The following is a 15,046-nucleotide window of genomic DNA, read 5'->3' as shown; positions in this document are numbered from 1 at the left end:
CGTTCATGCATGTACTTACTTTACATTTCACTCACACATCATCTCACCCATCAGGTCCCAAACGACACATCCTCACAATATAAACTGGAAATGGACGAACATCGTTTGACAGCTATCAGTGGTTTGCTCATTAGTTCAGTCATTATTATTTTATTCTATTCTAAAATATTCTATTTCATTCCACAATATTCCATGGTACACAAACCACCAATAAACGTTAAAGATGGACTCGATTTAGCGTTCATTTATTGTCATCGTGTGAAACCCAGTTGGGATACGTTCACTCCACTTAATTTCCTTTTCACACTAGTAATAAGGGCTGGTAGTATGAAAATAAAACATAAAAAAGAGCTCAGTTAAGCCCTACCGGCCTCTCCAACTCCGGATGTTGGAGCGTAATGCAATCAACATCTTATTGAAGTCGTTCCATATCTTATTCATGTAAATAAATTATGAAGCTGTAACGCATTGTATTGTATGTGATGATGTTTGCAATACCGTTAAGCCCACCAACCAATGGAAGGGCATATGTATTAGAAAGATGGTAGTATTTGTAAAATCAAAACAAATTCATGTTTATATTGATTTATACTGCTTGCAATTGCTGGAGGACACAACTTCTTACGTCCTTATACCATTCGAAGAAGTTCGTCGACATAAGAAAATTTATGTGTGAAAAATAATTTAATAATTTTTCTCAGCGATGACGTAACTGATTTCTACAAACTTAGACTCACATGAACAGTCCTATGCTCCCATATAAGGTTCCTGATATCATTTTGATGCGAACTACAGGATGATAAATTTAATGAAATTAAAATTATGATACTCATTTTTGCTGGTAGATGGCTGAACCGATTTCTTGCATCTAACATTTAAATTAAAGATCTCAAGCTCCCATAAAAGCTGCTTGTTTTTTAATTACCCAATAATTTTTTGTACTACGATTTTTCTAATATGGTTACACTGATTTTCAATAAATCCGAATCTAATGAAATGGTTTACTATCCATTAGGCGAATTAACCTGACTTTGGCTGCACCGATTACCGAATTCTGTTTTCGAAAGTATCGGGAATAGAGAAGCTTAAAAAAGGCCAAAACGAATTTATTAAACAAAAAATCAAATTAAAATTATCGTTTGATCCCATATAAAATTGGTGAATTTTATCCGATTCCGACTTCCAATTTTGAAATTACAGATGAGTTTTTAAAATGCAAACCGTCATAGAAGATGACGATACCAAAATATTATTCATTTAATTCATGGACATACGAACTATTTTTTTATTATGTTGGGCTCTGAATACCGTTTCTGGAAGTACCATAAATAATGACAAAAACTTTTAAGAGGAACTCACTTCTACATTTTACATTACATTAATCTACATTAATCGATTGTCAAATATATAGATTGAACGGAAAAAAATTAGGGTTTCATACAATTTCTATCTTCTATCCGTCTTGCAGTTCCAAAATTTTAATAATTTAATTATGAAAATAATTTCAAGAGAACTAAACACAACGAAGAATATTCACGCGAAAAACACATGATGATTGATAAAAAGAGATATGACCTCGCTGCTAGGTGGATTAAGTCAGTTTTTGTTAGATACATTCCAAGAGTTTGGCAAGAAATAATTGTCAAACTTATTCCCAGAAGCGGTCGCGACACTTATGAGGAAGCGAAGAGTTTTAGACCTATCAGTCTTAGCTCATTTATTCTTAAAACAGTGGAACGTATAGTCGATCACTATATCAGGAATGTTAGTATCTACAGAGATTAGAAAGCTGAGTGCCTGACACCCACGTCCTCAAGGTGGTTTACTATCCCCAAGAAAACTTAATGTTCTTGGATTCCCGACTTATGGTTTTGCCAACGATTATCATATATCGATGACCGGTATAAGCATTAACACTCTCTTTGATTTAATGCAGCAAGCCCTGCGATCTGTTGAGCAATGGTATTGTCAGGTTGAATTGTCTGTAAATCCAAAACGTGCCAAATTCCGATTCTAGAAATGAGCACAACGAGTCATGATTTGGGAAAAACAATATATTTTCATGTTATGATAATACACCATGATTAAAACTTCTCGAATCATGATCCATTCGGACTGATTTCGATTAAATTTAAACGTAACGCAATTGACGTTGTTGGGTATAACTTCAGGCGTGTTTCCGCCACGATGGTAATTTTTGCAACATAAATGCAGGCGTTATGTGTGATTTTTTAACATAAATTCAGTGAAAAGCACGACGAACTTCTTTTAAAATGAAAATATTCTGTTTAAAAAAAACGACGACGCAAGAGATAACGAGTTTACTTGCGTTCATTACTACAGTTTTGATTTTGTGTTTCAGAATTTAAACTATTAAACGAACTGCATGAAACAACACGAGTGAATCAAACTTCTTAGAAAGAAACTCTATGTCGAATTCTTGCAAAAAAATTGTCTTATTTTATTGAATCAATACAGCTTGTGTTGTTATATCTATGAAACAAATTAATCAAAGTGGTTGAGCAAAATATCTGATTTTCGTTAGATGGTGCTCTAAATTCACAATTGAATTAAACGCTAGCTCTCGGAATATTATTCTAGTAACCACGATCACATCAAATATGTAAGAATACTTTCACACAAAATGTAACATTGACGTTTGTCAAATGAAAAGCGTAGCCATGCTTAGTCTCTTATGATGTCAATTTTCGGTCAATATCTTTATTATTATGTTATGTTTAATTCTCTATCAGTCGGTGGGTAAAACAAAACGATTATTAAATGAATATGCTTCAGGATCCAGTAAACATTTTCAGTAGGTCTTGCTTTTCAATGTCTGCTTTTTGCTTTACCATTAATCTATTAATCTATCACATCACTTGAGGCATAGGGGGTTCAAAGTGATATCCGGCTAGAAAATCAAAGTTACGACCTTTGAAATAAATGCATTCTTCAAGTAACGCATTTTCGAACCGTGATTAATTTTTATGGGAGAAGAGTTATTGCTCATGATTTCATGATAAGTTAAAATGGTCGTCAAATGGTGAGATAACTAAGTCCTCACAAGTTCCTGTCTCATGCCTCCCCATGTGTCTATGATGACCAGTGCGGTAAAATTTCATTTTCAATCGAATAATATAAGATGAAAATGAAATTTATGGCCGCTGACCGTCAGCATATCCCTACTAATTCATTTGACTTTTGCTGCCATTTTCAAGTGAAGCTCCCGGAATTCATCGTCAGTTGAATAATCGTACCTAGTCATTTGAAGTTTTGCTTGCTCAGTTTCGAGTGCCAAGTAGTCTAGCTCGCCTTCGCTCTTGGTAGTAAGCAAGTCGAACGAATAGAATTATAAATGGAGTAAAGTATTAGAAATGAAAACTGAAGGAGGAAACAATTAATTTATGTGTATTCTGTGATTGATATTTCAGCTATCTGGTTTGTCTTTCATCTATTATCTTGAACCAATTCGAATGTTTACATGAACCTCATTTGAAGGCCGCTCTCACACTATTGAAAGAGATATTTTGTTACTTCAAGAGATCAACTGACGGTGGTTAAACTGAGCCTCGATTGAAGAGAAACGAGTGATGAACCGAATGCTGCCCGCTCCGGCCGTCAGCAAACATTGTGTGTGTCAGAGAGTGAAGTTTACTGCATTAGAGAGATCGTCAATGTGTTCCACATTCAGTTTCAATTGAATTGAATGAAGTGCTATCGCCTTCTGCGTTAGTAGCAGAATGAGAGGGTGCGAAATGGCTTGTAGTTTGAAGTCCATCCTAAAGTGCAATATTTATCATAGTATATTGCAACCTGTGGTTCTGTTGTTTGTTGCATTATTTGTTATATAGTGAATTGAATTATATTACATTGTATTATATATTGTTATTATTATTATTATTATTATTAAAAAAGAAATATTATATTTCCTGCAGTAATGCGACGAAAGAATACTATAACTTACACTGCGACATCAACTGTTATATATTGTATCATAGCATATTATTTCATATATTATCTTCTCATATTATGTTTTATTATGTTATATTATGTTGTATGGTACTATACCGTCGATTATACTGCATTGCATTATATTATATTATATTATATCATGTTATATTGAATTGTATTATATTATATTCTATTATATTATATTTTTTATATTATATTATATTATACTATATTATATTATGTTATATTATACTATATTATATTAAGTTATATTATAATATATTGTATTATGCTCAATTATATCGACAACGGGGAGGGGCAGGGAGTGCATCAGGGTATCTTACAAGTGAATGACTGGATGATGGAGTGGATTGCCAACCTGAGTCACGTGGGGGAAGCTTTATGTTTCTCCCTGAAGGTCTGAAATGAGTAAGACGCACCCTTCTAACAAACAAACCATCAGGCGGGTTTAAGCTGGTACAGCGAAATTCTTTATTATATAGCCGGATGTTCTTACTGGAAGGCGGTCCTCAAAACCCATTTTGGCCTCCTTAACAGCAGTTATATGGAAGCTATCTGATAATCAAATTCGGATCTACTATATAAATCGATCTAACGGTATTGTTCCAATTTATGCTGACGTTGTACAACTCTAAGTTGGTCCGTGCGTGCGAATGAATGCATATTGAGTAAGTCGAAATCTGGTCACGACAAAATAACCTACACGTAAATCCAAATAAGAGCAAGGCATTGTTTATAACGAATCGGCAACATAGAATCAACGGATTTACTCCACCAGTACACGTAATTGTCTACAATGAGCAACGAATCGATTGGTTCGAAAACGAAAACAGCCTTGGGTTCATTTTTCAAAATGATTTGCAGTGGATATACCAATAAAGTAACAATGCGGAAAAATTTGTGTCAACCTGGAAACGTAGTGCAGGCCCGTCCTCGACAAAACTGAAACTTTTCAAATCATTTATCTTGCCACATTTCTTGTTTGGAGATGTACTTCATGTTTCCCCTAGTGCAAACTCATTTAATCAAACCAATGCTACACGTGGCATTGAACTTCTGTGTGCGATATGTATATGGATTGAATCACTACGACCACGTTAATCATCTGCAAAAGAACCTCATTGAATATACTCTAAATGGATTTTATGCGCATATCGTTCCTGTGTTTTCCTTAGAGGTCTTCAGGAAACTCAGTTCCCTGCTGTACTCTATGGAAAACTTATTCAGTCTCGAGGACGTCGATTGGAAAACTTAGTGATTCCTGCTCATAACACGGTACGTTACACTAGTTCATTATCCGCTCGAGGTGTGATCAACTGGTACTTGTTACCACCTGTAGTTAGACGCTCTTCCTCGGAAACAATTGCTAAAGTCGACTGCATCGACTTTTTCAAAAGTTACTAGTTACAACTTCTAGTGGTAGCATTTTAATCGTAAACATATGATTCTAAAGTAAAACTATAATTAGATATATGAATGCTGCTGCGAATGATGAAATCGGTGGTACTTATTTAAAAGATGTCCTATCTTACACTACTGGACATAAACAAACAAACGAACATTGCCTCCCGGTCTACTTGAGCATTAATGTCACCGATGACGAGTGTTATATCTCGCCGTGGACAGCTGTCATAGGTTCGCTCCACTGCGCGTACAATGTTTCGTTCTCTTCGTCAGGTCTCGTTTCATGTGGGCAGTGCACGTTCAAGATGTTGTAAATGAAGAAGCGGCTCTTAAATTTCAATGCGCATATCCTGTCACTTATTGGGTGCCAGCCAATCACGCGCTGGCACATCTTGCCTATCAGTACAAATTTTGTTCCTAACATGTTGGCTGTGCCACAGCTCTGATGCCCGCTTCTCCACACCTTCGCGTCAAACAGTTTCTGCTACGACATCGAAGCCGCGAATTTGAAGCTCATCATGCAGCATTCGATCGTATCCTGGGAAGCCAAGCGATTTGCAGTTCCATGTGCCAAGCTCCCAATTGTAGTCCTTTGTTCGTGGGCCCAGCCGGCACCGCAGGGAGATAGGGACTGGACCAGAGACCAAGGCCCACTTTGGGATCTATATTACGCATTCTTCAGTCGTTTAAAAAACAGGTTATTTCCAATCTTGTCACAAATACATAGTTCACTCAAAATATTGTACGGACTGTTATCACTGGTGACAATAGCTTGGGACAAATCAGCAGAACAGAAGTGAAGTTTTGGCATTACATTCCTTTTGTGAAATTTGGCCTTTCTGTGTCAACAGACTTCGCAGCCGACGCATAACGTACATAATCATTGCACGGCAAGTACTACGATCCTACATACACTAAGAATCCTTCCAGATCGGGGCTCGAACATACAACAGGCATGTAAGACCAGCGCCCTGTGCATTAAACCACCTACCCGTGCATTGGAACAAATGGTTTCAAATCAACGGGAATGTTTTCACAGGACCGCAACGTGATTCTAGATACTTTTTCGTTATTTCCGACAGTATGCAAAATGCGGACCAAAATTTCGAAAAAAAAAAGAAGCCGTATCGTCCTATTATGATGTTGCGGCTGCCAATCTAATCTCAACACAACATCGATCCTCTACAACAGGGGTTCCCAAAGTGGTCGATATAGACCCCTTGGGGTCGATATCCTTTTTGCGGGGGTCGACGTAAACGAAAACTGACTATGGGAGTCGATAAGGTCTAGAAATCGACCCCCTATTGTTTGATATAAGTTGTTATTTGAATAATTCATGATAAAAAAGTTGTGTTACAAGTACATGTTGAAGGCAGGGTTTGCAAATTGAAGCAACGAATATGAACAAGAGTTTCACCCTTTGTGCTATTGATACATATTCGTAGGTCGGGCAAAATTTACAGCGTAACCAAAGCAAAGAGAGCTGCTTCGTTTGTTCTTTAGTTCATGAGGTTAGCATTTGATGAATAGGTTTGGTTGTCTCATACTACTGAAAGTTTTATCATAAATTGATATTTCCGATGGCATGGAGCAAACATAATGGGATTGTATTTAGCATATTAGGTACAACAAAAGATATTCACGATTAAGGAGGTTCATCTGTCTAAAATTTTCAAAATATCGATGTTCATGACGTTTTCGCATCTCGAGGATTTGACAAATTATGTCATTAAGCAATTTTCATTGATTAAAGCATGACAGGCCGCCTAATGTGACAGTTCGGTTGTGTTTCCAAAATTTAAATGCGTTAAGCAAGATTGAAAAAACTCTACTTAAGAGATGGGAGCAAATGAGGAAATTGAGTGTAGGTATAGAAAAAAAATAAGGTTTGTCGGTTACGTTACTTCTACGATCACATCTCCGGAACCGGAAGTGTCAGCAATTCCGTCTTTGAACTTCATCCACAATCCAACAGTAGTCTTCAAACAAGCCTGAGTTGTGGTCTGTCGATTCAGCCATCTCTAGGAAAATTGAGAGTTAAAAAAGTGCACACACAGACATTTCCTGGACTCGTCGAGCTGAGTCAAATGGTATATAACACTGTGGATCTACGGGGCTCCGTTCGAAAGTCGTTAACTTTCTATAGAGAAAGGCAAAATATCAGAAAAATTATTTTGTATGAAAGGTACTTCCATTTCATTAAATTTTAACATTTCGTTCAAATTTTTGTGCAACGTGCACATTTTCTGGACTTGACAAATTTGATTCAAACGTTATATGAATAATCTCACGAGGTTTTCTCGAAGATGGCTAAACCGATTTCGACAAACTTAAATTCGAATGAAAGGTCTCCCCTACGTGGTCCCCTACGCAATTCCTGAATTTCATCCGGATACGACTTCCGGTTCCAGAGTTATAGGATAAAGTGTGTTAAATATTGTACACCGGCGAAACAAAAAAATCGTTAAAGAAATTTCTAAACTGGACTCAAAACTACACAAATCGATAGCCATTTTCAGTTGTCAAAATTGTCAGATAAAGAAGCTTCAAGACAACGTTATTTTATCATATATCACTCAATTGGACGCATTACACGAGAATTTTACAAAGAGGTTTGAGGGTATCTTGAATTTACAACAGAAGTTCTGGTTGCAATGCAAAATTAAAACACAATATCCTGCGTTGTGGCACATCGTGGAAAAATTCTGCATAGCTTTTCCGTCAACGTACCTAGTGGAAAGAGGCTTTAGCGCGGTTATACGCATTTTGACAAAACAAAGAAACCGTTTGAAAATCAACGAGCGTGGAGATTTAAGACTGCTGCTCACTAATATCGAACCGGATATATGGATATATGGTGGAAAATCGAATTTGGAATCCATAACATCGAATTTGTTTACTTTAAGATTTTCATGATAATTTTTTAATAAAGTAGTAACAAACTTTGTATTATTGATTATTAATTATTAAGATTATTAAGCCCAGTAAAATGAAGAGTATTACTGAATTTTATGTTTATTAATTTGTTACATTTTGATGAAAGAAGAATATCAAGTTTATTTATTTAACCATTAGCAGTATTTTACATCAATTTAAAAAAAGGCAAGAAATTGAATTTTCAAAGGAATTTGTTAATGGGGGTCTGCGGCCTAAGTTAATTTTAGTAAAGGGGTCCACGACTCAAAATAGTTTGGGAACCCCTGCTCTACAAGTACAAGATGGAACGAAGGCAAAGATCAGTCGCCAAAAATTCAGCAATTGATCGAACCTGTACCAGTACCATGTTGGCGCAGTGCTTTTAACCTTAGAAGACCATAAAAAACTGCGCCTTAGTTCAGAAAAGGAAAAGACAGAAAAGAGATGCTTGTTCGACCAAAAAAAAAATGTGAGCAACAAAAGATAACTTAATTGATAAATTGTTCATTGACGAAGAGGAAATTTGAAAGATGCTTTCAGCTTGTAAAGAGTGTAACAAAAATTCTATTGCATCTAATCTGCTTCATTGTCACAAATGTAAATTCTTGTACCATGTCACTTGCTCGGTTTTCGACAATGCTTATATATACTGCAATAGGAAAATTGTTCAACAACCTTAATGGCTTAATCGAGTTTTATTTTTAGTTTGCATTGTTTTTAATTAAAATGCAACGAATCATTCATTGAAAGCTATAAAAAACACATTTCAACTAGATATACGCGGTAAGCCGTCCCTAAAAAATAGTAAAATCATCGAATTTGCCCTTTTTTTAATCCTTAGTTTTTTTTAAGTGGAATAAATAATCATCGAAAAGCACATGGGAATTGTTAAACAACGATGTTTAAGTGTAGTTCACGTATTTTATAGACGCATATGAAAAGTGCAAAAATTAATGATATTGGAAGTGAGTCTCCTCCACAGACATTTCGTAATCTTGATGATCAGAGTCGAATGGTATATGACACTAGACTGTCTGGAGTCGGTTTTCACAGTGATTGCATAGCCATTCTTTATTAAAAAGGCTACTATATTGATGCAAGAATTTATGCAATTTCGTACCGAGCCCGTTCGCAAAACACAAACAAATTATGAAAGGAATAGGTTGAATACAATACACTTAACACAGGATTGGGCTTCCAGTATTCACCTAGATCTGGATCGTCTCCTATAGTCTCGTGATCGCAAATCTCGTTCTCTATCTCGTTCACGGCGATCTCGGCTTCTATCTCTACTTTTTTCTCGATCAACTGACCGCCTTCGTTCTCTGAAAAGGAAGAAAAAACAAAAATAGATTGTCATCAAATGCAATTTTGAAATGTGAAAATAATTAATATTGTTTTCTTCATCGCATTTATTTTGCAATTAAACGTTTTTGGTTTGCTTTAACCGTTGTGCACTCGAAAAAAAAAACACCTTTAACCACCCGAATGGGTACCCGGGTACCCATTTTTTTAAATCGCTGTAAGTTGAGCATTTTTCAACCGATTGAAGTAATTTTAGCACTGTTGGATTCAGGAACTTAAGCTCTTTGGGACTACCCTTTAGATGACGTCATTTTTCTACAAAAGGTTCATTTTGGTACGGCCTTTCTCAAATAGCTGGTTTGGAAAAGTTTCAAATTAGTAAATGACATTTATGGTGGAAAACACAAGTGTCGGAACATTCTACGGAAATCCGGATTAACGGGAACCAGAAGAACCTACTACAGCAATATACACGGCCATCGAAAAGTGGATAAATTTCTGAATTTACCCGTACTGAAAAAATTCAAATCGGATGGAATTTGCCTTAGTTACAAGCATTTTTATTTGTGGGTACCCGGGTACCCATTCGGGTGTTTACGTAATAAAAAAAATTTGAGCCCCCCCATTCGACCCCCCTTACTGTAAAATGAAAAGTCAAAGCATGAGAAGTTATGGTCCAACTAGTTCTTGGAATTGACCGAATTGCAGAATCTTAGTTTAAACCTAACTCAGAAATTTCTTATTTTGAAATTCGAAAAGGTACCCGGGTACCCATTCGAGTGCATAAGGGTTAATACATGTATTGGAATGAAACAAAATAGAAGTAATGGTTTAAATTATTGCGTATGATGTTAGCGAATAAAATATAAAATTCATTAGGATTTCGTAATAAAAATCCCAATATTCTTCTGCGATCTTGATGCTTTTGTTTGTGCTGCGTACAATGGAGCTATTAGCACTCGCGACACTCTCGTGCTATTATAATTATGTCAAAAACCTGTTAATCGATTGGTACTTCTGGAGCGCGAAGTAACAAGATAACCTGCTAATTCGACTCCATCAGTTTTCACTTCAAGTGCTCCTATGTGTACAATTCACTCTTCAAATCGATTCGATATTATTCAAGAGTATACTGGATATTCCAACACACAAAATAATAAGACAGGGCAACAAAGCGTAAAAAAAAATTGCATGCAGAAGTACACACGGTACGAGTTATTTAATTTTGTTCCATAAATATGTTTTTTTTCATAAGGCAATACACATTCGTTTCGTTCGCCTAGCATCCACCATAACTTCTTCAGCATTCATTGTAGTATTTATAATCTATCTTGGTACTATTGAGTCAAATGAGTTTATCACGAGATAGCGAGATGGTGATGCTTTTGACATATATGAGAAACAACGTATTGTCATCATCAAGCGTATGATTGAAAACTGCCCAATATATTTGAAAAATTCGGATAAAATTTTATATAGTTTGTACACATACAAATTTCAATATGATCAATTTCAATCAAAATTTATCAAATATTTAACTCTAATCAGTGAGATGAAATTATTTTGAGAATCATCGTTTCAAATGACAGTTTGTAATTTCGGAACTGTCAGTTGGATCGAAAAGTAAAATTGTATAAAACCATAAAATTATTTCTTTTATTCCAAACGTGTGACAATCGATTCAGCGTTCCATGAGACGTCGAAGTGAGTTCCACTTTAAAGTTTTTTTTACGGTACTCCCAGAACCGGTATGCAGGGACCAATATAACCTAAAACGGTTCATATTGTCATGATTGTTTTGAGCCCAACTATGAAGATTAATTGGTATTGTTATACTCTATGATAGTTAGATTAAAAAAAAAACTCATCACCTTGTAATTTCAGAATCGGAAATCGGAATCGGATAAAATTCATCAAATTTGTATGGGACATAAGTCTTTTAATTTGAATTTTTGTTGAGGAAATTTGCTTTTCGCCTTTTTTGAGAAAATTACTGAGCTCCTCTACTTCTGATATTTTCGGAAATCGGTGTCGCCGAAGTCAGTTAAAATCACCTAAGGGATTGTAAATCATTTCATTTGATTGAAAATTTAAAAATTCTTCAAATTTCAAATTTGAAGAAAATTGTTGGGTATCTTCTGCGATCGAAAATAAAATACCGTCAAAACTGAAACAAGTTTATTTGGTCATCGACTATCAAAATCTGCTACCCAATTAATCTATGAGAAATTAACAATTTTACAATAATCACTCTATATCTCCCTATACCTCCTGAACCGGAAGTCTGATTTGATTAAAAAACAAGAAGTTATTATGGGATCTTAAGACTTTTCATATGAATCTTAGATAGAGAAATCCGGTTATGCCATCTCCGAGAAAATTGAGTGAAATTATTATTCATACACATTTTCTGACACACTAATTTGAATGGTGTATGGATGTAAGACGTTATGTTCGTTCAGCAAATATTGCTGTAAGCAGTTTTGATCAATATAAATTTTAAAATGTTTTGAATTAGAAAATACTAGCAAAACAATCAAAAGATTTTTCGAGATGTGTAAATAACACCCAATCTGAATTCTACGAAGTTCATATTCCATTTTTAAACTATTGATTATTTTTAAGGGGGTGGGTCGAATCTAAATGAACATTTCAAAAAATATTATTATGCGAATTTCTTTCAAATCTATCGTCCAACAAAATACATAAAAAATTCAAACACTTTGCATAATACACAGCATCATTCGAACATCATTCTGTATTTTTTCGTGGGAAAACATTGAGAAATAAGTCGGTTTTGAGAACGCTTCTAAAAAAACATGCTTTGCGGTGTCACTGTATCTCAGCGCAGACTAATCAGAATTCAACAAATCAAAGCAGTATAGATAGAGTAGATGTTCTTCTAGACCGCCATTTTGTATCTGTAAAACCTCTCCAAAGCAATAAACAACAAAAAGGAAAACGTTCGGGTCTGGTATTTTACATGTAGAAAGTGTGCGCAAAATTTAAAATAAAAAATTGGTTCAATAATTTTTAAAAACCTGCTTTCGAGAAAAACGCGTTCAAAGCTATGTCTATAAAATCGAAGGAAACAATTTATTACTCCAGGGAGCCCGTAGGATCTAACAAAAAAATCATTTTTTTCTTTTGTATTTTATTATAAAGAAACATTTCAAGACTGATTTGTCAAGTTTTCAAGTCAATCGATGTTTCTACAGTTCGTGCAATTCATAACATCCGAAAAAAAAAGACGAACAGAAAGATGAATTTTATCGATGTAGACATGGCTAGGCAACGTAGATCCGGCAAATGTCACTCAAAATGAATCTGAGGGACGATAAGACTTGTTTCCATCATTAATAGATGCAGAGTACAATTTCTTGCACTCGAGTATCTCAACTTCCTCAAGCATAGAGTTTTTGAAACGACCAACTCCATTTTTAAGTAAATCATCGACTGTTAGGCCTGATTCAGTGGAAACACTGTCAATTTCCACATCTTTCGATGGAATGTATACTCAATACTCAAGAACGAATAATTCACAGGTTACAATTTCGTTTGCCTGTTTATAATCGTTAACAACTCGAATTTTATCTCTATTAACACTCCAAATACCAAGCCTCAAAAAAAGTTGGAACGGTAACTTTGAGCTGTCATAGCTCAGCTGTTTTTCAACGAATCTCAATAAATTTTACACCCTCGAATTTTGTGAAGTTAGTAGATTGATTCCAAAACTTTTTAGCAGACGATTGGTAAAGGAAAACCAATGAAAATTTGATTTTTCCCGTTCCAAGTTTTTTTCAAGCGCTCAATATGCCCTATCTGCTTTCAAATTTTCTTTCCTTTGGCATAAACGTCGCATAGAACTTCAACTTTACCGAGGCATAACTTTGTTGTTAATCAACCGATCTTCAAAATTTGTTCACCATTGGAAAGGTACTACTTCCACAAATAAAATGTACTGAAAAAAAAAAAACTAAAAATAGGGTTGTCTACCCAAAGTTATAATGAAAACTGTAGATAGATGACCTAAGAAAAGATGAGACTTTTTACAATGATCGTAAATATCTCGAAATTCAAAGCGATGACCTATATATTTTTATACATCATTCGATTGCTAGTGATACCAGCTACAATTTTTGCTCAACTACCAGTCCTGCACAATCAAAAGAAAACATTAAACAATCGATAAATTTATAAATATATATGAATTTTTAATTATATTTTTGCACATGTTTGTATATAACTCAAAAATTAAAGCGATGACATGTACATTTTTTTTAATCAAAATATTGAAATCATTACCAGAAACAATGTATTGATTACCAAAATTATATATCCGTTCAAAGAATCTCAAGAAATTTGGTACAAATAGATAGAATTTCTATTATTGGGAAAATTTTGCAAAAAAAAACAAATCAAAACTTTTAAATTTTATGACATATATTTTTTTATTATTTTAGTTGGAAATTTATTATGAACAAAATTTACAAAAAAAACTGAAACTTAGATTTCACTGAAAATTTTGGTAAATATACCCAAACTCTAAAAATAATAATGTTTTTGTATTGGACAAAAGATCTAAACAATTTTTATGCACAACCCAAACGGAATTGTTAACTACTAAAATTAAGTTTTTTTGTTTTAGGTTTTCCGCAAAATCTCAAAAAATCGGTAGAAGATAGGAAATTTCAAAATTTCTGATATATATATTGCGTTCCTGCAAATCAAAGTGAAAATATTGGAATCCGTTTTGATTTCATCTGTTTCAAAGAGACGTAGAATTTGTTTCTATTAATAAAATAAATTTTGTGACAACACGAAAATTTTAAATTATTTCAATGGCTTTGTACAAAAAGAAATAGAACGTAAATTTATATGAATTCCATATACTAACCCATGGCCAAAGAAACCAACTACAATTTAAAAAAAAATATTGCTTTATTTTTGTTTTACAAGCAATTAAGAACAAAATCATATATCTTAAATTTTCCACTATCGTAAACGACATCAATTATAATCGATAGAATATTAGAATTCAAATATCACAAACTTAGAATTATTTCGGAATGTATAGAATTCGAAAATTATTTGAATGTTCTATTAGTAAACAATTCAGAAAAAGTAGAATTCTGAATTTAGCACGAAAAATCATACGAAATTAAGTAAAACTTGTTTTTATCCACCTAGTTGTGTAATGATGCCTTTCTCATATCTCTCTTATTCTCATATAAAAATGTATTCTTCAAACAGTTTTGGTTGATTTTTGAAAAACATGAAAGCTAGTGCATGAACTAGTGTAACCTACAAATTGAAACAGTTCTCAAATCGGTTAGGCCATCTTTCTCAGTGAAGTGAGTTCCACTATTTCAGGCACTTATGAAACTGGAATCGCCTCGAATATTGGCTTTGCAGCAGCCTTTGCGATTAGCACCAACCAACCAATCTA

At 34.4% G+C, this 15,046-nt stretch overlaps 1 protein-coding gene across 2 annotated transcripts in view; it reads right to left on the bottom strand.

The window, feature by feature from the left end:
* The window catches only part of LOC131432868 (U4/U6.U5 small nuclear ribonucleoprotein 27 kDa protein), a 61,777-nt gene that overhangs the window by 9,754 nt on the left and 36,977 nt on the right, over window positions 1–15,046 (bottom strand). For both annotated transcript variants that reach the window (XM_058599430.1, XM_058599429.1), the window contains one exon: window positions 9,501–9,617. In XM_058599430.1, coding sequence (XP_058455413.1) covers window positions 9,501–9,617 — 117 coding nt within the window. The remainder of the gene's footprint in view (window positions 1–9,500; window positions 9,618–15,046) is intronic.

Source organism: Malaya genurostris, chromosome 2 (genome assembly GCF_030247185.1).
Source record: "Malaya genurostris strain Urasoe2022 chromosome 2, Malgen_1.1, whole genome shotgun sequence".
In the NCBI taxonomy this organism is placed as follows: Eukaryota; Metazoa; Arthropoda; class Insecta; order Diptera; family Culicidae; genus Malaya; species Malaya genurostris.
The sequence above is the reverse complement of the archived record's forward strand: the minus strand, read 5'-3'. Positions and strand labels throughout refer to the sequence as shown.